Genomic DNA, 26,173 nt, shown 5'->3' with positions numbered 1-26,173 from the left:
TTATACACACAGTCATAAAGAATAGGAAGGGTATCTTTGAAATATTAAGAAGCAAATACAGCATTTTATCACTGACTTTTTAAAAAATGTATTCATTTTTTATTTAATTTACTTATTTATTTACTTAACTTATTTTTATTATTATTTATATGTAATTATTTTATTTTTATTATTATTATTATTTTGTATGTCTTTATTATTATTATTATTATTATTATTATTTTACATATCCTTTTTATATTTGTTATTTGTTTTACTGTTATTATTATTTTTTTATTAATATTATTACTATGTATTTTCTTATCTTGTATTTTATTATTTGTATGGTCTTTTATGTCATGTCATGTTAGTTAGTTAGTCTTTTTCTAACTATGTTTGAGTTGACAATTTTCAATATGCAAACACATTCTTCTTCTACTTTTGTCTGTATTGAGGGAGGGGCTCCTTTACACAGTTTTGTAAATCTTTTGTAGGAAGTAGTGTGAAAAAAACAACAACAACATATAGCAGATATATCGCCTGTATTTCCAATCTGGTAATGAAAGGCTGTTGAGCAGACTCACCCCAGCCGATGCCATAGTAGTAGAAGTGTTTGCTGCCCTCAGAGCCAAACACCTTGACCACCATACTGTAGAGGTGGAGGCCCTCCACCAGCATCCAGGCAAAGGCGCTCAGAAAGAAGAAGTGAAGCAGGACAGCCATGACTTTACAAGGCAGCTTGAATAGGGGACACAAATCAGGATTTTTACTATCAAACATTCATTCATTATTTATGTATGCTTTATCATTATTAAAAGGCCTTTGCTAATTGCAGTTTTACTTTTATTTATCCTCTGTTCTGTTTTTTTTCTGTTGCACCAGTGGACTGTATGTTTTACCTTTTAGATTTATTGTCTTTCATGCTTAACCCATCATCATAATACTCATTATTAATTTAATCATTTATAATCATCATTCACGCTGGCTGATTATTTTCAATTTAGAAATTGGCTTCTGACAACACACATTTTGGTGTAATTTATTATTATTTTTACATTTTTATTGAATATTTGCTAAGCAGCTTTCAGTTAGGCCTTACAACAGGCCTAATTGAATGATTTTTTGGGGTGGATTTTCTTAATTTTTTTTAAATATAATTTAACTGAAAAACAAAAGTGTCAAAAAATATATATATATTATCATACACGGCTGCCCTTAGAGGTAGAATAATTTTGTTTTCTGTGTACATACCGTGCCCGGGTCAAAGCGAGCGCTGATAAGCAGTAGGATCTCAGCCACCAGGATGGCGAAGGACAGGTTGGCGTGGATGTGGTATCTCTGGTTACGGATAGTACTCACTGACCTGCAGAGCAGCAGGACAACTTCACATTAACTTATAGTACATTGGTAATAAGAACAGTTACCATATAAAACATAAAAGTTAAATGTTTTGAATACAGATGTACAGTAGAGCTTGTTAAAAATGATGATACTCACGACAGAACTGCAAAAGTGACCAGAGTGATGGCAAGACAGATGATGGAGATTGAGCAACCGACATAACCGATGGTTGACAGTGCCACCCTGTGGCCAGTAGTGAGCTGTGTACAGAGACACATCATCAACAATGGAAAAGACAACATAAAAACATGATTATCTTGCCTGCATGGTGGGTTGGTTCATTGTGTATCTAACACACATGCAAAGCTAGTTCAGCCTGTTTTATTCAGCCTGTTTCATTAGCCAGGAAATTCAAAGGGGCCCCGTGGAGTTTATGATGATGTACACAATACGGACTCTCATTAGTGTTTCTCAAGCAGGCTACTCTCCAGGACTGGGCATGCTGTCATAAAGCTTAAGCAATGGTTTAAATCCTCATGTGCAAAGGATAAGACAAAGCCAATGTTATATGACTAATATCACACATTCTGTGTATTTTATTTTACATATTTTAACAGTTTTAGTTTTTTCATGTGCACCCAAGTATCTTTTTTGTTGTGATTTCAGGATAGACAAAATAAACATAGTCCAAGAAACTAACTAGTGAAAGATTATGTTTCTCCATCTGCATATATCTATGGCGTATAGCTTCATGCATTCATGTTGTTTTGGACTATTTTGAGGGTTTGGGTTTGATTCTCCATTAACTGTCTTCACATGCGCCTTGTCATTACGAGAGCAGAGGAGTCTCAGCCTTCCAGAAAAGGGATATGTGGGATGTTCCCTTGCAGCTGAGGGATGAGGCAGCCCACTAATTAGAGACTGGCTAAAGGAAAGTATAGCATCAAATAGACTTCTGCTCCTTAAATACAGCACTGGCCCACTTAGCTGCAATAAGAAGTCCTCTTTTCTATTTAAAGAAGCCATTGTGGACGCTGACCATACTCCCATGGCTCATATTCTTGGATAACAAAGAGTTAGACTGTGGTGATAACGTACACAGATTTGTACTGCAGGACAGTGTTCAGAGAGGAGAATGAGTGTTTTCCCTGATGTTTAAAGGGGACAGATTTTAGAGGATGGCTCAAAGGGGCAGTTTTCAGTCCATTGAGAGAGTGTGGTGCTTGAATAACAGAGCACTGACCTGTGCAGTGACCCAAAAATACCACACTTAATCATGGTTGTCCGAAGTACTTCACTATAAAACCACCAGTGTAACCGACATTGTGACTGTGTAGGTCTGCTTACAATTGACCCACAGGAAGGAACGATAAACTGTCCAAATGCTGAAGTGGGGGCTTCTGGTCGGTGGTTTCTGTGTGGTTAACCACTCTTTCCTGTCCAATTATGTTCCGACAAATGTACTTATTGTGTGACACAGAGGACACAGAGGGAGGGACACACTTTTGAACACGGCTAGGATAGAGGGATAAGCCTGAATAGTAGTGGGAGGTTTGCTGTTTTCCCCCATAACAGATTAAATGAACAGCACAGTAGTGAAAAACATCACCAGGTCTTTTTCACAGCAGGCATTTGGACATTGGTCACAGGTGTCACTAATAACATCAACAATAGCTCCTTTCTATTCCAGTGCAAGTCTTGATAATTTGACGGTTCGATAATGAGCAAGCATGCAAAACACCAGGACTGGATACTGGACTCAGAGATGGTGCCCGTTCACTTGAATGAAAATTGACTGAAAGCCAAAAAGGTTTTCTGGCTGTCAGGTTCACCATCATGTTGTGCAGCCCAGCACCTGCATGTTCCTACTCTTTTGGGACGATATTATGCATTTAAATCATGTTTTTTTCCATGTGTGTCAAAAAGTTTTACAAATATAAAAGGTCATAATAACCAGCAATAGTTGATTTTGTTGCAGTTCCTGTTTAGAGACGTCTCTTTTATAATGGTGGTCTATGCGGAAAATGCTTTTTGGGCAGAGAACTGTTATCAACTGTGATGTGTGTTCTGGTGCTAAGCACAGACATACTGCTGCTTTTTGAAGCTCTGGGTGCAGAAGTGTCAAAGGGGGTGGTACAGAGGTCCAGAGGAACTGTCGGTTTACAATATCCTTATAGCTTTAGGTTCATAAAATGAACCCAAAGTTCATGTTTATGTAGGATTTCACGACAGACTTTCCTGTAATGTTATGTTATATCTGTGGTAAGTGAGATCTGATCACAAGTGGTCACTGAAGACACTTGGAGACGCATTCTTGTGCCAGGTGTAAACAGACACTCTTAGAGCTCTCCACGTGTGATTGATTACCTAAGATGCATGGTAATGCCAGGTCTGTATGTACATGTAAGAGAGCTGTTACCTATTACACATCTGACAGATGTTGAGCAAAATAAGCATTCATTTGAAGCAGAGTTTTTGGGGACTCAAAATTAAGACCAATATTTAGTCTCTTTTTAGCTCTGTTTTAGTCTCCACAAGCTCCTGAGTTAAAGATCTGTTTCTTTAGCTGCTAAATGCTCCACACCAGATACTTAACTAACTTTGCCTGTCTGCTGTCTGGTGCTGGATAGGTAGTCTACAGTCAGTTTAGCATAGCTTTTTTTATTGAAAATAACTGCCTGATGCAAAAAAAAGGGAAAAAATAAAGCAGCTAGTAGCTACAATGTCATACCTTTAAAGGCACCACCTGCATCAGTATTGCAAAGTTGGTAAGGTGGTTGCACAGACACACAGAGTAGGTCATGTTCCCACCTGAGCGTACACAGCCTTCGTTGGACCATACTCCCTCCTTTGAGCTAAAAACAACAACAATTAGTTATTATTTACAGAAACTATATACAAGAATGAAGAACAAACATACAGGAAAAAAACAACCAGGGTTCTTTTTTATAGAAACACTGCTGGACTATGATCCATTGTGGGAGGCACACAGAATTTTTTTTTTGTTTTGTTTTTTGCTGAATTTGCCAGGGGCGATCTGAAAGGGCAATCCAATAATTCACATATTCCTTGAGCTTCAGGGCAAAGGGGAGTGGAGAAGAGGAAGTCTTTGAATCAAACCAAAATACACTCCCTTTTAAACTGATTTATGCTTTCTAAACAGTGTTTTGGCTCCATTTATCAGATCAGGCATATTTTTACAGAGTGCTGTTGCTCAAGATAAACCAAACACATGAAACGAGAACACATGGGACACTGGCTGTTTTTTATTTGAAAGAAGAGAAGGGAAATACACCTCTTCCAAATCACTGATCATTTCTTATGATTTAAAGCCTTTAAGACTTGAGCAAAGAAAATGCAAAGATTGGACAATCAAGATAAAAATCTCTTTGGCACTACATGTGAATAAATAATTGAGACATGCTGCATCTAAATCACAAACACAGACCCACCTATAGTCCAAGAAGGCGCAGTAGAGGTAGACCTTATTGCTCTGATTAAGGACTTGCTCTTGCTGTTCTTTACTCTGAAAAAGATGGATACAATTTGGATCTTTAATTGCAAAAGAAAAGTATGTGATACTGGAAAACATTTGCTTTTCCATTGTACTGGCTCATTAAATGACAAGTAAAACTCAGAGAAACCTGTTTTGAAAATGTGTCATGATCAAGAAGACAACATTGAATATTTTAGACACAAATAAGCAGCACTCTTTGATCATGCTCTTCAAATATCTTTCCATTCATATGCTAAACAGAACCAACTGATCCTGATATGTTAGATACATTAAAGGGATAGTTTTGATTTATTGAAGTGGGGTTGTAGGATGTACTTATCTGGTGTATTACCTACAGAAGATGGCGGTAGGTGCGCCTCCAGTTTGGAGAATCAGGCAGGAGTATGGTGCCATTGAAGCCACCAGACTCCATTGACAAAAACAGTAATTTTACCTCACATAGGAGTTACTAGTCGACCACTGCCTCAATCATTTGGTTTGTTTGTGTTATTGTGTGACTTGTGTGGCCTGGTTATATAAAGGGTCATTTCATATTCACCAAAGTTACATAATTAATTACACAAACAACTAAATAATCAATACAGCAGTATACCAGCAACTCCCATGTTCTTCAAGGTAAAATGACTGTTTTTGTCAATGGAGTCTGGTGGCTTTGGCCAGAACATAGAATTACACAGTAAAGCTGTAAAAATATTCTAAACATAGCATACTGATATTGATTTCTTTAGGTGGGCCTTTTTTAAAAGTGGCTTACATATGTTTAGCTGCAGTCCTCACGTCATCTACAGCAGTACATTGGTAAGCTTTCATGCAGGTATTGCTGCCTGCTTCTCCTAACTGCCAACAAACATCTACTTTAAGTAATACACTGACTTTAGGACTCATACAACGCCATTGACGTAAAAAATAAGATACAAATACATGTAAAAAAAAAAAAAAAAAAAACGTTGTATTTTGCTTTTGTATCTAAAGAAGTCTAAACCACTTTATCAATCCTGCTTCTGATATAAAAAAAAAAACTCACACTTTTTTTGGTGCTTAAATGCCATTAAAAGAAGGCTTCAACTAAAGCAGTCTGAGATCACACTAAAGGACAGACAAGACCCAGATCGACACACAAAGGTGATTATTACACTGAGCTAAAATCCCTACTGTCTTCAAGAATCTTATTTGATTATAACTCACTTTTTCCATGTCATGCCTTAATATGAGATTTGGAGTCCCTGGAGACAGTGAGCTAATGGCTGCAGTGCAAGAATGCAGTAATTGGGGCTTGGCCCTAGTTTCAGGTCAAACCACTACCCTCCTCAATCTGTCATCTGAAGAAAACAACACTTTCATTGGCTGGTTGGGTGTATACACAGAGACTGCACACCTCTTCCCATTCCCCGAGCCTGGACTCTCAGACTGAATAAGTGTATGATTAGATGGACTGCGTCTGCACTATTTCCTTCTGGAAAAAGTGAGCGCGAGAGTGAAACTGACACTCAGGCTGTCTGTTTCCTGGCCCATAGGCTCAGTGATTCATATTACAAAGCATAGCACAATACGTTGACTTCATTGTGTAACCAAATGGCTGCTCTCATTCTGTCTGTTTCGCACATGCAGCTCTTTAGTCATCATGTATTGTGACCCTGGAGTTGAATGCGATGGCTGGATATTCATGTGGCCCATTAGAACAGGCAGCACAATGGGTCCAAGAACCGAGAGAGCGCCGTAAATGCACCCCGTCATCACAAGCCGGCGGCCAGCTTTGAGGAGCAGCAAGCAACCCCACGAGTGAATTTACAGCTCCCCTGTGGGCTTTAATAACTCACATTGCTTGTTGGGTGTAAATGAAAGCAGATGGAAGAGAGACAAACTGTAATTGGCACACTGTAAGGCTTGCTTTACATGCTCTCTACAATCGCTGAACCTTTACTGTTCCTGTGCAATGAAGGAAGACTAATTATCCACATTTAGCACAGAATGTAAACCCTGGCTCATGGGGAACAATCCATCATTATCAAACCAGGATATGCACCAAATATACATCGACTAACAGACCATCACACATAAGGGGTGCAGTTTGGCCACACTTCCTCTCTAGCAACTGTTTGTTTGTGGTTTATCCAGTGCGTGTTTTCCAGTCGATATCTGAGCAGAGGTGCAGGAACCTGAAAGTAACTGCTGAGTGTTAAAATGCACTCGGAGATCTGCCCGAGTTTTGCGCACAGGCCGTTGTTCCCTCTGTGCCCCGAGGCCTCAGTCACCAGCCAAGACCGGAGAGGGTGCTCCAAGTCTTTATTAACAACAGAAGGCCAGCAAACACCGCATTGGAAATCACTTTGAGCCTCGTAAGGAGAACAGACGTAGAGAGGAAGGAGAGGATGAAAGCTAGTGACAGCGGAGTGATACAGAGTGACAGGCTGATAGAGGGGAAGGGTCAGAGAGACAGAGGCCAATAAATCAAAGTGTTTCTGGTGTTTCTATGTCACTGTGTCCTGCTGTCAACCACAGCTGCGTCTACAGTGCTTACTTTAAATGCACCCCCCATTCAGCGATATGAGTAGAGACTTTGATATTTAAAACTATATATATATTTTATCAGCTCACTTTCAATTTTAAAATTTTATATTTGAATGTACTTTTATATGTTTTAATAAATATTATATCTGCTCATTTTTAGTCTTAAATTTTTATATTTGAATGTCATTTTACATATGTCTCTTTTAAATGTGTTCGATGCTTTGTGTAAAGCACTTTGAATTGCCCTGTTGTTGAAAAGTGCTATACAAATAAACTTGCCTTACCTTGCCTTGCCTACTTATCTAATTAAACCACACTTAAAGTAGGAAAATTATTATCATAAAATTGTACCTACAGAACCAAAATAATATAACTCATTCTGCAGAAAAATGGCCCCGGTGACAGATGTTTTATCATTTATGACATTATTAGATTATTACTTACAATCTTACAACCTACTTACAGCTAGGTAGTTTAGTCCAGTGATTCAAAGTGCCACAAGATAAATTTTAGGCGTCGTCAGTTATGAAAACAAAACTTTTCAGCGTCAATATGCAGATGAATGACACCTGGTTTCCCTCCAGGCTGCCAGTGCCCAGGGCTCCCAGCTAAAGTCAGCTGAATTGGGTTCCCTGGAAGCTTATCTGGTACAGCATGCACCCAAAGTCTCAGGCTGAGTCTTTAGCAGCCTTTTATTGCATGTCATCACCTCTATTTCTCCCCCTTTTCCTTCGGCGGTACAATCTAATAGAGGCAAAAAATTGGTCTTTTGCATTTGTTCTCATCATCTGATGATGATGAGCTGGCTGAAAATCCATAAAGTTTTCCTTTAATGTGGTAAGGACAAATTATTTTTTTTATTTTAACTTTTCTTTAATCTTTGTTCTTTTTGTGAAATATTTGATCATTCTTTCTTTGGTCATTTTCTTTTAAAGTAATAAGTTTAGAGGGTGTAAATCACTTATTTGTGGATCTGTTAACATCTCCTAGACATCTGACACTAACAGGAGGCCCACACTACACAGAATGTTTTGTAAGGTGTCACAAGCCCATAAGGTTGGAAACCACTGGTTTAATATTTAAAGATCTAGTAAAAGTAAGTAGTACCATAAATGTTGCAGAGTAAAAAGCACAGAGCCCAACTGAAAGTGGAGTAGAAGTATAAAAAAAAAGGGTAAAATGGATACTCAAGTATTTCCAAATTATAAGAATTAGAGTAAATGCACTTAATTATCTCTGCGTGAGGCAGCTATAACACATGAAGTGTGTCTTGGGTGTTATTAACCAGGACTGCAGTTGGAACAGCTGCTCATGATGCAACTCTTTTGGAGGAAACCAACACTCTGAGCTGCCATGTCATCATCATAACATACGTATAATATAATAATGTTTTACATAAAAGATATTCAGTGTTGCATCCTGATGACTTGCTAATGGAAACACACCCATACCAGTGATTTACCACCACACCAATCAGTTATGATCAGCAAAAGGCCTTCAGTATCAGCATGAGAGCCGCTGGCAGCTGTCTGATGTGTCTATCCCTTTGAACCACAGCACGCCTCGTCCTTTCACTGCTTCATGACTGCGCTGAGCCACATGGATGAAACAATGAGGAAGGAAAATAAACACTCTCATGCATCACAAAAGCATATAAGTCGCAGATGACACACACAACCCAGCAATTTGTATAAATGCAAGCTTCTCCGTCCTCTGTGGTGTCTTTCAGACCTCCCATCACTGGCAGAGCTGGAAGCTGGAGCCTCGCTGCGGTTGAGCCAGCTTCAGCAAATGCCGACAGCATATGTCTCTGCAAATCCCAAGACATCGGGCAACTCCAAGCTAATCTAAATCTTACATTTTGACAGCTGGTTCATGAGAAAGGCGCAAATAAAGAAAAGATGGAGAAAGCTACACACCACCCATTATGCTTGTTTCAACAGTCAATCCAAACAGACAGGCTGGAAAAATACAACCCAAGTACACACACACACACACACACACACACACACACACACACACACACACAATTCTGCAGTAACATATTCCACAGTGAGCCACTGTTAAATGCACAATATGTATTTTTCTGCTGCTAGGGGTCTCTAAATCAAAACAATAACAAAAGATGAAGTTTCAATGTGGTCCAGCTGCAGCCTGGAACACCTGCTGTCAGTTTCTCCCAGTTAGGATTTCTTCATTGTTCATCGTTAAGAAGGGTTTTACCAGCAGCCAAATTATCTGCAGAGGTCTCCTCCTCTTCAAAACAACAGGACCCAGTAATTAAAACTGGTAAAAGCACTAGAAAAATAAGTTTGGCGATAAAAATCAGTGTTTCTCCAAAGCTGTCTCGCTCGCAAAGGACGTCTTGGAGGGGGCCGCAAGCTAAGCGGCTGCTAACTTTAGCTCACATCTCTGATAACTTAAGATTTAAATGTTAAGGTTTTTACTGGGAGCCAAATTTCAAAGTCTCGTCCTCTCCTAAACAAATGGATCCAAGAATTAAAATAGGTAAAAACACTGAATAAAGCAGTTTCATGTTAAAAATCAGACTTTCTCGGCTGCTGTTCAGCTGACAGATGACACTGGTGTTTGCTCAGCTTGTTTCTCTGATCATTTAAGACATCGAATGACTAAATCCTTTGTGCTAACACAGAGGGGATATGACGCCATTAACAGGCAACCAAATGATTAAAAATCATCAAATCAATGTATTTCTCTATGACAACTCAACAAAATCTAAAACACAAGTCGAGTCATTTTTAGACACTTTAATGTGTAACAGTTCGTATTACCTATTTCAATCAAATGTGATAAGAGTTCTAACTGAAAGAAAATAAATGTTGCGCCTTCATTCTTGACCTTAGCTTGGAAACAGCAATTTGACAAAACAAAGTCCTTATTATTGGTCCTTTTACTAGCTTTTTCCAGAGCTTGGTATTAGCTTGAGAACATGAGATGCAATTGAACGCCACATGAAGGACTAGTGAGTGGACCTTGAACAAATAAGAAATATTACTTGTAAAAAAAAAAAATCTGCCTACACCCACTCATTCCATCCTGCACTGCTACAAAAATATGCAACCACAAGAGCAAAAGAGCAAAAAAGTCTAAATACAGGCTTCAGTTGTGCTAAATTTAAAAAGCTGGGAAAAAAATGACACAACAGTGTGAGTGAATAAGTAAGTGATCTTCTCCTTTTCCCTCAAACGTTCCAAATATTTGAGAGCGCAGAGAGCCAGGGTGTAATTTGGACTCCGCTTTCTGCATTTGGTATAGATATCAATTTTTAACAGTGCAGCTGTCAGCAGGGCCCATAACAGCACCAAAACTCACCAATCACACTTACATAATGATGAAGATATTATTTAAGGCTACACTCATCTTCCGGAGGTGTACAGTAGGTCACATATGAGTCAACAGAAGAGTTTGACAATGGCTGAATTGTTCTGCGTAATAGCATACATGCATTCCCCGAAAGCTGCATTGACTGCTCTTAAATTTAGCCAGGGAAGGAAACGCTTTATTGCGCTGTGTCTGGGAAAGGCGCACCAAGGTATGGTGTCGGATTACTCAGTCCAGCCGGCTCAAAAAGAACCAACCACAACTCAAAACTTGACCTGGAGTTTGAGAAAAACCTGCCAATCGAAGCACCTTAAGGTCAGTGTGTGGAAGCATCGCAGTGACTCAACCTGCCGCTCTGATGGAGTGCAGATCTCTGTGTTGTTATCACAGAGCTTTTCAATCACACGGCAGACTTGAGTGGATCCACATACAGCATGTGGAGTAACAATCTGAGTCCATGCAGCAAAAACACAACTGGCCTTGAGTGAGATCATTCCTTCAGGGGAAATGTAATAAGACATGCAGCTGTGGTCTCAGCTCAGTCTCCAAGGTAGACTCTGAAAACAACGAGACGTGTTGATAGGTATGCAGGGTGTGAGGAAAACTGGGGCAATTAAAACAAGCCAGAGATGGTGATTGTTGACCAGGTGAGCTGTGGGCATTCACAGGGATACTGTACTGTGTCTATTAAGTGATTAAAACAACAAATATGAGCTTTAGAATTAAACTCACATGACAACGGGAGAGGTTCTCCATGCATGAATTCATGCGTTCCCACAGGCTTTTATATGAGGCCACTGTAATAGTTCCCTGCTTTCTGTGCATATGTAAGTTCAGGGATGGATTTTGAGCCTCTGCAGAGAAGTTTGAACGTGGGAAATATGTGAGATCAAATAAGGGTAAATAACATTTTTAGCTGACGATGTTCAGTGATTATTCAATTTTTTTCATAACTAGCATGAGAACACAGAAATGTTAATTTTTTAATTTTTTTTTAATGGAATCAAACCTTTGCTTTCATAGGAGGTGCATTACAATAATAATGAAAAAAAAGATAAAAAGAAACATATAGACAGTAGTAAATTTTTTTTTAATAAATAGTAAGGTTACATACAGATTTTTTTTTTTTTTTTTTTAGAAAAATGTATTTCTTTCTGTTTTAAGTCTGTATTCAGATGGTCACAAAAAGGCCAAGTTAAGTTTCAGACTATTTAATAACAATGTTAAGATTTTCAATTTAAAAACAGATTACAAAATTCTCACATATGAAAAGTTGGAACTAGTGAATGTTTGGTATTTCTGGATTAATTGATTATCTGAAATCAACAATTTTCTGTTTCTGATTAATTGATAAATCAACCGTTTCAGCCCTAATCATCACATCCCTTTTTTTTTAAATAGTATTTTTCACGTTTTCTTTTTTTTGCTTTCTTTTTTGTTGCATTTTTTTATTTATTACATTAATTCCTAATGATATAATTTTTAAATGAATGCAACCTGGGCTCAGAAAAGCAGCAGAAATGCAGGGATAACCTAAATAAACTAATGTGATTTTATCATTTTTGCTTAAAAATCAACACGCACTTCATGAGACAATGAGTTTCTTGGCCACTGTAGTGAGAATGCTATAGTACGATATCGGTCTGATGGTGCTGACTAGTTTATAATGGTTTATAATGGTGTAATGTCTCACAACAAAAATACAAATACAATGGATACAAAAAATTTTTTTTATAACTGACATTACTGCCTATGGCCAAGCCTTCTTGAATCCTTCTAACGCACTTTTTTATAAGGAACAAAATACCAACAAATGTTTCTTAAGACATTCCAAAAAGATTGCCTTCACATTCACAAACTTGAATTTCTCAGTGTTTATAAAGATTATACAGGTTTATAAAGGGTAATATACGACCACTTGTTTTCTCTCTGAACATTGTCTGAGGCCACAGAAAGAATCGGGACCTTTTCTACTTCCCCCTGCGCCCTGAGCTCTGCTCTGTTCAGCACGTAGCGAGAGGTGGTGGTTGCGTCGTTTGAGTGGTGACAGAAAGGGGGTGCTGAATGGGAGGAGCCGTAAAAGAGAGATTCTAAATCTTTTGGTAAGAAAGGAATAGCAATAGCCAGACCTCCATCTGTGATTGATCAGCGTGTTGGCTCACACAACTTGTGTTTGTGTATGTGCTGGTGTATGGATGGGTGTGGGTGGTTGGGAGAGAGAGAGAGAGAGAGAGAGAGAGAGAGAGAGAGAGAGAGAGAGAGAGAGAGAGAGAGAGAGAGAGAGAGAGAGAGAGATTTTGCCCACAAGGTTTAAGCTGGGCGTGTGCTGGGAGCTATAAAAAGACCGGCAATAAAGAGCAGTTATTATTGTGGCAGAAAGGACTGATACCAGTTCTGGCTTACACAATTAACAGCATGCATGGCTATCAGAAAGTGCTAAATAACCTTTGCGTGTTTATTTTCTAAGTTGCTGAACAATTGATCCACCAGCTCCAACAAGTCTAGACGTCTTTGTAAACACAAGCCACCCAGTTTTCCTTCTGCCCCTGACCTCTTTACTCACCGCCCACCAAACTGCCTTTCTTTTTCTGTAAATTATGGGAGGGAGCTGATGGACACAGCCTTATAGCAGACTTAGTCACCAACAGAGGTGGAATGTAGATAAGTACATTTACTGGAATTTTTGAAGCCAGAGAGACTAGAGGTTTTTTGCACCTTCTGATAATTTTAATGTATTATTAAAATATTGCTGAGGTTTGGACTGTTGGTTGGACAAATAAACATCTGTGATCTGTGTAACTGTGACGGCATTTTTCACTATTTTCCAAGTTTAAAATGCGAAACAATTGATCAATCAAAATAATCTTCATATATATACAGTCAAGGAAAAAATATTAGACCACCCTTTTCCTTCAGCAACAAAAATAGCTCATAAGAGTTTAATTTAAGAGCTGATATCTAGCCATTTCCCATGGTTTTCTTCATCATAACCAAATCATTATCAGGAAAACCATGGAAATGTACCTTAAGTTGTCCCAGGCATTAAAATGAACAAGATATTAAAGAAAACGAAGGTGGTCTAATATTTTTCCCGTGACTGTATATATATATATATATATATATATATATATATACATATATATATAATGGTAGCAATCATTAGTTGTACTCTGACACAAAATAGCAAAAAATGAACTTCACCTCAATAATATAACAGTGTCACAGGGGACAGTTTTCTCCATTGAGTCCTTTGACTTTAATGGGTAAAGAACACTTTCCTGATTATACTTTTTATTTTACATGAGAAACATTTTTAAATGCAGGATTTAAAAAAAAAAATTATAACGGAGTATATTTACAGTGTGGTATTATCACTTTTAATTAAGTAAAGTATCAGAATGTTAAATGTAGTTTGTTAGCTTGATAGCTTGCCTTAGCCACAGCGAGGAGCCCCCCTCTGCTGTGGAGGTTTTCGGGTTTCTTTTATGGCTTTTGATTGTCTTATTGTTTAGTAGTAACATATGAGATCTGACTTGCCCGTCGTACTTTGATTCTCAAATTTGAAGAGCACAGACATCTCCCCCTTCAGTAGAAGAATGGAAAAAAACTCTTTAGTCACAACTTTTAGACGGATACAAGTCGGCATAGTCAAGGTCAGACATTTGAGGGGACATTATGCACATTTTTAAAGTAAGCTATGCTAACCAGCTGCTGGCTGTTTCCTTATATTTATCATACAGACATAAGAGTGTTATTGATTGTCTCATCTAACTCTGAAAGCAAATTATAAAATGTTTCTGTAAAGTTAATGATTCGTACTTTTATATTACATCACAAATGACTTAAGGTGAATTGATGTACATATATATACATATATATCGAGGCCACCAGTGCTCTTCCATCGCTGCCACCCAGTTTCACCCTTTCTCCCCGGCTCTTCTCATGGAGCCGCCAGCCCAACACATTGCTTTAGAAGCCTGTAAAGTCAGGCCCGCTTGTCAAAATCTGTTTTTTAAATCCTCTCCGTTTTGACCCCATAAATCCACTTTGCTCATGAAATCAATCTTTCCATTCATTCACTTCATACCATCAACATGATGCTTTGACAGAAGAAGAAGGACAGAGGAGGAGGTGTCGGCCTTTTTATGTATGTATTAATGTTTAACTACAGGCCTCGATGCCTCCCACCCTCCCGCCCTCCTTTTTTCTTCACTTCTTCCCTCTTTAGGCTCTCTCAAAGTCTGACAGCAGTAATAAATCACTGATGGAGCCAGGGTCCAATCAACACGGCAGCCGAATGGCGTGAGAAAGCATGTGGGCCTCCAGCGGTCTTGATAACACCTTGTCTGGGTATCAAACCCGATCCGTGCCACGTTACGTGTGATGGCGGCGTTTCGGCTCTGACCGAGGCAGCTGGGAATGGCATGACCTCACCGGGGCTGGCAGTGTACTCAGAGGGCATCAATCAAGCCTGCGAGGTCACCCTGACACCGACCACATGGCTTTGACCTTCAGTGAGCGGTACCCGCCATGACACGGCGGTCTTTACAAGCTGGTGACTCTCAATCCACCGTACGATACATCTTATCATGGCAGGTGCCAGATAGAGAAAATGGATGACATTTGGATGAGAGCCATGACAGTAGGTGACTGTTTGTACCGAACGAGATGGCACACAGGACTTTTGTTGCCATGACAGCATGAGAAGACAGATGAGGAGGCTGACACATTTCTGCTTTAGACACACTCAGCCCCCCCCCCGCTGGGTTTTAATGAAGTCACCGGGTGTTTGTATACTTTCTGGGGATAAACTGTTACAAATCACTTACTCTTAACTGCTGCCATGAGAGAACATCTTTGAGGTTTAACTTGTGCACACAGTAAAGAGCGACATAAACAATGATGGGAAAGGTCGGCCTCATACTGTGTGAGCCGCCCTCCCTGCCTCCAAGCTAGGGAGGTGATAAGTATCCACCAGCTGCCAAACACATTAAAACTCCAAAAATAGTCAGTTTTTGACCAACAACAGGTCTTTCCAGCGCAGCAGCAAAACACACTTTTTTTTTTCTGGACGCGATCACAGCCAAAAGAGCTGTGTGCCAAATTACGATGCAGCTCTTAAATAAAAATCATCATCCAAGCTATGCAGGCTAAATTAAGTTGAAATATGCTGGCATGGTGCGTTCCAATCAGTACGCGTTAGTAATAGCAGCTTATTTGTAATGTGGTAGAGGGGAAGGAATGAGAGAAACCTGATTTATCCTTACATCAGAGGTAAAGGCAATCCAACCAAAATAGAAACACCTTGATCAACAGACAGCAGAGCTGCTGAGCATCTCCAGCTCTCCCATAACAAAGAGGATTATAAGCCCTCTCCCATGGTGTCTGCTTATACAAACACAGTAATCATTGTCACAGGAACCAAGCCAGATGATTGCAGCATAAATATTTATTTCATCGGGGAAAATGAAGGCAAACAAAGCAATATTACCATGGTTTCATTGAAGCTGGCTTTCATTTGTGCTCTTAAGAGTAAGGAGAGAAAAAAGATGCATTGGTTATTCACTTTAATAGAAAGTGAATAATTCTTGTTGGACTTATAACTTGAACAAAATCACATTGTTGTGGGTTTAGTCTACTGCCTCATTAATGCTATTGTATGATAGTCTAATACGCTAGTAACACAATTCATTAAGATGAAAAAGAATGTCATAAAAATCCTGTTTATGTGCAAAAAGAATAAAAATATATATACATGGCTGTGAAGAGCACTGCCACATTTCTGACTTTACAAGGAAACGGGCTAATGCGATACACATTTTAAGTTAATTTTCATTATGAGTTTCGACTGCATTTCCCATGGAAAACTGGCATGGCTCCTTCCATAAAGCAGCAAAGAAAAAAATTATGTTTGTCATAAAAGAAAGTTATTGTTCGTTTCAAAGCGCCCTTAGCCTGCAGTTGAAATGTCCATAATCAGTTTGCTTTCTGGAAGCCACATGCTCTGTGAAGGAAAAGTTAGGCAGGCTAATGAAAACCAAAATAGGCTTCGCTCTTTGTGCTGGTGGGTGCCCAGCTGCACAAGCCTCGGCCAGTGATAGACACTTATCGTCTTACATAAGAGACCGCCGAAAATAGAGCTGATAGATTTCATATGGGGGGGACCCGGCTACTGTAGCCACAGGGCCTCTTTACCCTGATAAGGTGGGTGTCCCACACCCAACAACTGTGTCCACCAACTGGAAAAGCACTCAATTTTCCCAGAATGACTGACTCACACAGCAGGTAAACGGTCGCTAGAGACGGGAGTCAAATAAGAAGAAAAACTGGGACATCTTATGGGTTTATTCTTACCAGGACGTGGGTGAGGACGATCTTGATGAGTGGAGATCCAGACAGGTTGACCGACAGGGCTGGTGAAGGCTCCACTTTCAGAGAAATCAGACAACTTGCTACCTGGATCTTGTGATCCTTGTAATCAGCTGCTTCGTTAATCCTAAGAGACAAAAAAAGAAAGAGTATGTAAGCCAAGAAAGGAAGCGTGACAGGCAGGAATAGAAGAAGGCATAAGAGTCAGATACAAATACAAAAGAGACAGAAAAAAGGTCACGAGAGACAAACAGAGTACATATCCAAATAGCTGTGGCCATGCGTGCTTGGTTCCACAAGTCCATGCATTCACACCCACACACAATATCACAAACACTTGAACTTGAGGCCAAATTTCAGCTTCTTGGGGCTAAAACTGTGGCCAGCAAAGGATGGGGAAATTATGTGGGACAACCAACAGACAGAGTGAGCTATGAGGCTGCTGGTTGCAACTAAGAACTAATCTCAGCTGGGTCCAACAACGCCTCCTGCAAGGCTGTAGGACAAACAGTTTATGAGTTATGGCAGGGGCTTGGCGATTGTGGGGATTGGGGTAGTTTACATCAATAAGCATTTTTGGAATGGAAAAACTTTTACATACACTCTCTGTTAAATTTTATACACGGTTAGTGTTAATTTTTTCTTTTTAACACTTTTTGTGTTAAAAAAGCAAATCAAGTTAAAAAAAAGTATCACATGCATGACCAACACATCATGTGTTACATTATTATCTAATCATGGATAATATTGTAATTATCCATAATAAATCAATGAACAATCGTAGTTCTTAGAACAACTTTAAAGGGACTTTTCTTATGACTTAAATGATTGAGCCAGAAATGCATTTTTTTTAAAAACAGTTAGCAGGTAAACAAAGGTTTATAATGAAATAAAGAAGAAACAATGTGGACAAATTGACCAAAAGTGAAGTCCAGGCTTTACTGTGTATGACAGGGGATATACAACATGATTATGACTAGCTTACGATACTCCAACATTCCTATTGGCGGTGCAAATGCAAACAAGGTATGTAATCCTTGGTAAGCTCTGCAGTGGATAAATCAACTCAGAGCGTTCCCAGAACTGCTTGGTCTGAAAACGTCTATTGAAACAGAAACTCTCTGCCGAAACCAAAAATGCTTCCCACAAGTTTCTAAAACAAATGGTTAATAAGTTATGGAAGTGGGTGTGGCTAGGTTATAGGGGCGGGGCTAACTTGTACCACTGCAACTAAACATTTCTGTGAGAGCAATAATGAGGCAGGGCTTAAGTGTAAGGGGAGGGGCAAACATCACTACACCGTGAAAAAAAAGTCTATGAGTGAAACGATGCCTCCCTCAAGAGCTACAAAAATTAATATGTTAAAAGTTTATACTTTTTTTTTATAGGTCACTCCCACTGCCCCTTTTTAATTGCAATGAACACACACACACACACACACACACACACACACACAAACACACACTTTCTCACACACATACTTGACCTCCATGTCAAATTTTAGTCTGGAGGGTGAGGACCAACAGGACAGTCCGACCTAAAGAGCTGCTGGTCGTATTTAAAAATCACTGTAATCTGGTACTCGCATCAACACTTACCTGTTACACACTGACCCAGAACAGTAGCATTTAAGTGGGACTTTGATCATCTGTCTATATAATTACTCACACTCAAGCAGCAGCACTGCATCAATAGTTTTTCAAGGCAACCTGATATGTGACATTGGGATCATACAAACATCACCTCTTTATCATGATACAGAGGAGACATTCTCACCCACAGAGAAGCTGGGCCAAATTAAAAACAATCAGACACAAACATCTCCAAATGTACTGTCACATATTTCACATTTTGTACTTTAATTTTATGAAGTACATAGTGCTTAATCGCTGTTATGTCAGGTTTGGTAAATAATAAACAATGCAACTCAAGTGGAACAAGCTGGCCCAGTGATGAGACAATAACCGAGGGGCGACATGTGGAGCTAATGGCAGGGTGTATCAGTCAGTGGAGGTTGAGTGGTGAGATGAGAGATAGGCGAGAAGACAGATAAGGCTCCGGCCCCAGGCATCAGCCGTTCTGTGGGGCAGGAAGTGGGGACGCCTTGGTACCAAGGGGCCTGATTTCCCACACAGGAAGCACGAAGAGAGAAGCCAAACTTTTCTTGTTGAATGGCATGAAAGGTTTTATTTAGAAAATATTTTACTAGATAAAACCCTAGCCAAAACAAAAGTGGAATGATTAGATAGGATGAACAAGAAAGTGTAAAGTCAGTTGGCTGTCTCATTGGGTGTTGTCCTGTCCTCTTACCTGGTCTTGGCCGGGCTGATCTCTTTGTAGTAGTTGTGCATATTGTGGTAGAAGAGGCCAACGATGGTGGTTTGAGCTGAGGAGAAACAACATACAGCAGTTGAACGTCCTGGGCAGTGGGCTGGAAATGTAATGCAGTGCTGCTAAAATGCTCACAAAGTAGAAAAGTTAATTAACGCTGCCCTGTCGGCGCACGCTGGCACCGGCAGTCTAATCGGACGACAGTATACTCGCACAAGGGTGAAAGGGAGAGGGCCGCACACCACGTGGATGTTGGGAAATCTTATGAAACCACTACATGACTTCACCAAGGAAGCAGGAGGTCCAGTCCCCCCTCCTCTAATCTGACCTAGCATCCAGTATGGTCCCACCGTAATACTGTAAGATAAACAATGAAATTGGAGGAAATCCTTAATGGTCCTGTTCCTCCTTTCAAAGGCCCTCTAGTCCTGACTGTGACAACAAAAGCTTGCTGATGTCAAACAAATGTGCGGTGCATGTGCTGCAGGAGAGTTTTTCAAAAAATTATTTCAACAGAACGCACCCCCAGGAAGTCCCACAAGAGACCTCAAGGTGGCCAGTTTACTTGTACAACTTAGAAACAGAGAGAATAAGGAAAAATATAATAAAGTCTCCAAACACACCAATGCGCTCTCCTTAATAAGGATATAAAACCTCCCCTTGGAGCATTTCATTCAGCCAGGTATTCACCAGCTATGAGTTAATTTGGTCCTGGCTCTAATGTGTTAAGCAATAACATATACTCCATTTCTGATAACAGCCCTTTAATGCATTAATAAAACGGTTGATTCCAGTGATTGTACAGCAAAATTGTGCATGTAGCAGCCAGGTGGAGCCAAGGGAATCTGACCTGAACACAAAGTCAAACAAACAAGAGCTTTAATGCCCATCGTAATTACTGCTCTCCCTCATCCATTCTTTTTAATGACAGGGGAAAGTGGAGAAAAAGTGCTCTCTCTCTCCTTCTTTCTGTTTTAGAATAAAAGGGTAACTGCTAACATTAAAGTCATAGCTGGATTTCTACGGCGCACCGTAAAGTAACACAAAAGCTCTCACGGCACTCCTGTCCAATACTGTATGCTACGTTAGCAGCCTTAAATCTTTGCGTAATAAATTACTGGGAAATAACAAGAGCCTCTCAGCTGGACAATTTTCTCTTGGCAGAATTAGACCACGACGAATGTGCAGTTTTCACACTCAACCTAGAGAAGCTACTACCTTCTAGACAGAATCGTCAAGACATGTCATTGAACGTCTGTGATATTTGCACTTACACTGCATGGTGAAGGCCTCTCCAGGGACTGAGATGTAACTCTTGCCTTGTGTGGGGAAGCGGTAATGTGACAGGTCGTAGTTCTGTGGGAATTTCATCAGAGAGTAATCTGTGGGGGTCAGAGGTTAGACAAAGCGGGAACTGTTGAGAAAAACACACCGAGAAGCAACATCTGCTTTATCAAGGGTGGATAAAAGATGTGAAGACACCCTTGAGAGAAAGACACAAGCAAGCTTAGTGGCAAACAAAATATTATGCAAAAAAAGACCCATACCCGTGAGAGGGTTTGACCTCTGCATTTCTGACCCGCATGTGTCCTCCGAATATGAAAACTAATGATGTCAGCTTGATGCTCCATGGCTAACCCTGTCCACGCACACTGCAAAACAGTGAGTCACCGTATGGAGAGCTGACAGCATACTGACCTGCAACAAAAGATGTTCCACCCAGGGAGAGATGGGAGTTCGGGCTGGGCTCCAGGTTAGTCACCATGTGTTCCATCACTCTGTCCACGGTCTCGATCAGACCGCTGACCACAGGGATGGACTGCTGCTTAACAAAGACCCAACAGAAGAATGGTCACAATCAGTTCAGGCGCTGCTTCCGATGTCCAGCAATGGTGTCATAGCATTTAAACTTTTATTTTTCTTCCGAGGTCCATTTAACAAATTTAAAATAGGTCAAGTCAAAGGGGCACGCCAGCAATTTCACACAAATGTTGATTTACACATCACAAAGAGTACTTCTCAGCATATAACAGTTGTATAATGTCTTCTGTGTCTATGGAGGGAGCTTTCAAAAGTCTAAGAAAATAATCAGATGATGTCATCTCGGCAATCGTGTATTACCTTTGAGACAGAAAGGTAAAACATAGTAATTTAAAGAGTTGGTCCTACCCATGAAGCAATTTAAGCAGATGTCCAGCACCCCTGGTCTCTGAGGAAACCCCCCTTTTTTTTAAGGTACAAAAATTCAACCAGGACAATATTTCCTGTTATCAACCATATGACGACGTTCCTCATAGGAAATTATTTGGAACGGCACAAATATGTATGTAAAAGTAGGGCAATATAAAGTAGTATCACTTTAATCACCAATAATAAACAAACAATAAAAGCTTTAGCAAATCAAACAAAACTTAATTAAACAAATTGCCATATACAGCAGGCAACATTAGTTTTGCTAATTAGCTGCCACTGTGGCTACAAATGACAATTATTGGGGTCATGCATACTTTTTTAGCATGACAAAAACTGAAAACAGCACACAGGCCATATTGTGTAGATTAAAAGTCATATAAAAAGTCAATAAACAGAGACATTTTTCTGACACTTGGCATGAACCTGATTAGAGACGGTCATCGCCAGGGGCTTTACTAAACACTGTATCTACTGTCCAAGTTTTGCGTTCTCATACATGGACATCTGTTTCAGCTTGCCCCTACAAAAACAAGCATGCTTGTTCTGAGCAGTCAATGTACTGAAACGACACACTTGCTCAGTCTTTCTTCTGGCATCAATGTGTTTGTATATAAGCGCCTGGAGATTTGGCCAGGATGAGTGTACAGTGCAGGGGTCTGCAAATTTACATTCAACCCATTGTGTTATAGAGCACTTTATAGTCAGCAGCGCTGTCTTATACAATTTGCACCGCTATACTTGATTACATACGGTAATCCTTCGTGGGTCCACTGCCAGGTAGTGTTTTTGCTGCTGGCACTGCTTGTGCCAAAATATGCTGCGTTAAAATCTCAAACTCATGGATCCCTTAAGTGCCTTGGATTAAAGTATTCACCAAATTGCATATGTTACATTATGTCATATTTGAACATTGCACAACAACAGTGTGAACTCATTTACCTCTGGCAGCCCTGGAGAGGACAGCACTTCTTCCACACTTTTGAGAAAAGTCTGAAAGGAAGAAAACAGACATCACGGAACTGTTGCATCACATGCACATGGGTGGGCACTGTGTGTGTGTGTGTGTGTGTGAATTGTACAATATTGTACACACAATTGTAAATTGTGTGTTGCATTGCATGTGTAATGGACTGTGTTTCACCTGTGTAAGGTTGTTGGCAGTGTTGTGAGGAATAGTCCTATTGGGCAGCGCCTTCAGGAAGCCCAACACCGGCAAGGACTCTGGATCCTGGGAGCTCTGGACCTCCTCGCGCTGACTGCTGACGACAGGAGGACTCACTTCTGTGGCTCTCTGGGGAGAAGACACATCAGGCATCAAATGAGGTTTACCATCAGAAGGCAGTTTCCGAAGGAGCCCCCAGTTCCAACATACACAGGATGTGTATTGTGTGTTTGGGAAACTCTCTTTGGACAAATGATTCAGTGTTGCTGTTTTTCAGCCTAGTGCCCTACAGGGAGCCATTTTGTGCGTAGTGTTGAGCAGATGTCTTCACTTTCTTCTATTCCTTTATCCGTTTTCTACCTCCAAAGCCCTTTAATAAACAGGACGAATCTATTCACATGTGCTCTCAATAGCCTGTTTTCCTCCTTTATCTTCAAAAGCAGTGATGGACACAGGCTTTCTCAGGGCAAAAAGTATATACTGTATAATGGCACCAGCATTTTCTAGCATCAACCTATACTTCACTGTATCACGTCTTCTTAATTTTAACACCACCCAAGAGGGCACTTCATCACATTTTCTCCACTGGAAGGGCATCCTTGGGTGCTGTTTATCATGTTTTGTCTAACATACATGCATCCAAAACGAACTTTTGTGCTGTTGGGGACCGTCACCCTTCCCCTGAGTCCACCAGTGTTCAAAAGGAAAGAGCAGCTCGATAAGAACCTAATTGTTTGCATTTTGTACATTTTTGATCCCAAAACTGTATGCAAATTGTTCACACCATTTCTATATGTATGCTATGTTTATTCACATATGTTAGTACAATTACATGCAGTGTTGGACAGTAGTGAACTACATGTAATCAAAGTACTCGTAAAACTCCATTATACAGTGGCTTGCTGGTATCTCAATTTCATTTATATTTGCATTAGTAACTCAAGTAGTTAAATTACTTATTTTTTTGTTTAGTTAACTACTGTAGCAATAAACTATTAGGGCCATACAAGGTGGGAACTTTTAAAAATGTTTTTTTTAATTGAGTAGCATGTGACTTCTTTGAATTAGATAATTAATTAGATTTTTTTTTTTTTTTAACAAAGTAATTTAAACTACTTCTTCTAAGTAACTTTAGTCAACCAAACTAAATTTTCCCTCGGGTAGTTTACTTCTAGTGTGAAGCAACTTGTAGCTTACCAAGCTATGCTTTTAAAGTAATTTCTCCAACACTGTTTTTTGCCGAATAAGGAGATTCAGATATTCAGAGCTCACAAACTTACTACTGTTGGTGCAGTTGAAGTGACGTCTCTGGAGACTCCGGGTGTTGTGGCAGAAACCAGGGCCTGACCTAGAAAAGACAAAACAAAGGGCTTTTTATAATGTGTTAGGAACCACACTGGTGACATACATTGTGTTCATTTTTTCTAGTTTGGGTATCCCCATTTAAGAAGCCCTGTTGTTATTAGATCCTTGGTTGAACCTGACCAGGCTCGGCCGCTGTTGTAATGTAGCTGGATTTTATCACCATACAGCTCACAGTTTATGAGGCTGGATCATGCCCAGTCATGAAAGTAGATAGATTACAATCTGTACAAAACTGGGATAATCAACCACATAATACTCTGCCACAAGCTTCTGTACAAGGCTAAGATACATTTTATGTCTTTGTTGTCATTTAATAAAAACAGCATTAAACAGCTACCAGAAAAACAACCATATATGGAGGTACATTAGAGGTATCTGTCTGAAACGTTCCTGTTCCTCTTTGGTTCAATGCAACATTTTATAGGTGTGCTCTGGAGAAGTAAAAATATTTTTCTGTAACCATAACAGTCGGGCTCTTTGCGTCTGGTAATGGTCTGTGGAATATATTGCTTTTGGTAACGACTTCGGAGAAGAAATGAAGGCAGTGTGTACACTTCATACTTATACACTGTGAGCAGTTGAAGCTCTAATAGTACATAGTTATAGTTTTCATATACTTTGACCATACAGTATGTTTCATACACTATGTTTCGGACTACTTGCTAAAAAGGTGCAAATCATCAGGCTTCTGCCATTCCTCAGGCTAGCATGAAATTTAGCAATATGTATTATTATTACACAGTATAATTTTATTATTTATTAGTTCTCATAAATGTCAACATGCTTTTGTCCATTTATGGCACTCTATTGACCGAAGGAGGTTAACAGAACAAAAACAGTCAAGGGTCTGGGGTTCTGTCCTAGTTATGCTGTTATAACCTGCCACATTAAATCAAAATGATATGCCCCGTCCGACCTAACACGCCTCTGCACGCTTATAAATACGTATAAGGCAGAACTATGTGAGCCATGGCACTTTTACATGATGGAAGGTCATGAAAGTGTTTTGTGCAACTAGAGCCATTTGACAAAACTGCAGTAAACTTGAATAGTTTAGCATCTTGTTGTTATGCATGAATGCTGTGGATGGAATGCAGTGAGGACGGAAATTGCTTTTTAACCCTTGTTTCCTCAGAGCAGACTCAAGAGGGAGGAAGTATTATAATAAGATATGTGAAGTGGTAGAATGACAGTAAAGTAGAGCGTGATGTCCTACCGATGGCTGCACTGTAGTAGAGCAAGATATCGTACGCTGAAAGGGCTCTCTCCCAGATGACAAACTCATCGAAGGCGCCTGTTAGATAGTGTCTATATGCCTTGTTGTTGCCAGTTCCAATAACAAGGTCGGGGTAGGGGTCACCGTAGTTCTCTGAGACACTGCCAGCTTGGTCACCCGCAGTAAAAGTCCCATTGATGTAGACCTTCAGACCATCCTTTTTTGTCCATGTGAAGAGAATGTGGGTCCAAAAAGGCCCTGAAAGAGGAAACATATTTTCAGATGTGGTCATCGTTTTATGTTTTTCAAGTATGTCTCAAGCCTCTGCTCTCAAATCCCAATTCAAGACTGTAAAATCTCTAGTCTTAATCTTTAGTCAAGTCATAATATCCTCTTTATTAACGTAATGCCATTACATTGGTAATGTAATGGCATTACATTGGTAATGTAATGGCATTGAAGTAATAATATCTTACATTTTCAAAAATCATGAATGCTTTATATATATAAAATTAGTCCTGACTTTGCATATTCATAGCATTGAGAATGGCTTGAAGGAAGGTATCAAGTGTTTTCAAGTCAAAAGGTTCAAGTGCAGTAAAGTCAAAAGTCAATGGTGTTAAAGTCTTAGATGCTAGAGTCTTTTTTTATTTTTGTCAATTCAAGTTTAAAGTCAATAAATCTGTAAAATTGTCGAACACTGACAAGACACAGAAATTCAGGTTTGTTTTCGCATGTGCATGATGGCTTCCTTGTGTGTCCTGCATCTGTTTGAAGCATTGTTTGGAGCATCGCCAGAAATAACGATATGTGTCCGCAAGATGCACCACACATGGAGTAGGGACTCATT

General features: G+C 39.7%; 1 protein-coding gene across 2 annotated transcripts in view; it reads right to left on the bottom strand.

The window, feature by feature from the left end:
* adgrd1 (adhesion G protein-coupled receptor D1) overlaps positions 1–26,173 on the bottom strand; it is a 39,493-nt gene that overhangs the window by 7,419 nt on the left and 5,901 nt on the right. Inside the window, exons 7-19 of one of the 2 annotated variants that reach the window (XM_059338239.1) lie at positions 25,324–25,581; positions 24,023–24,090; positions 22,722–22,871; positions 22,520–22,570; positions 21,086–21,212; positions 20,662–20,769; positions 19,367–19,442; positions 17,042–17,183; positions 4,773–4,846; positions 4,052–4,175; positions 1,477–1,580; positions 1,231–1,342; positions 564–717 (exon numbers count right to left, since the gene is read on the bottom strand). In XM_059338239.1, the coding sequence (XP_059194222.1) occupies positions 564–717; positions 1,231–1,342; positions 1,477–1,580; positions 4,052–4,175; positions 4,773–4,846; positions 17,042–17,183; positions 19,367–19,442; positions 20,662–20,769; positions 21,086–21,212; positions 22,520–22,570; positions 22,722–22,871; positions 24,023–24,090; positions 25,324–25,581 (1,548 nt within the window). The remainder of the gene's footprint in view (positions 1–563; positions 718–1,230; positions 1,343–1,476; positions 1,581–4,051; positions 4,176–4,772; positions 4,847–17,041; positions 17,184–19,366; positions 19,443–20,661; positions 20,770–21,085; positions 21,213–22,519; positions 22,571–22,721; positions 22,872–24,022; positions 24,091–25,323; positions 25,582–26,173) is intronic. The other variant, XM_059338238.1, reaches the window with a different exon arrangement.

This window comes from Centropristis striata, chromosome 7, assembly GCF_030273125.1.
Source record: "Centropristis striata isolate RG_2023a ecotype Rhode Island chromosome 7, C.striata_1.0, whole genome shotgun sequence".
In the NCBI taxonomy this organism is placed as follows: domain Eukaryota; kingdom Metazoa; phylum Chordata; class Actinopteri; order Perciformes; family Serranidae; genus Centropristis; species Centropristis striata.
The sequence above is the reverse complement of the archived record's forward strand: the minus strand, read 5'-3'. Positions and strand labels throughout refer to the sequence as shown.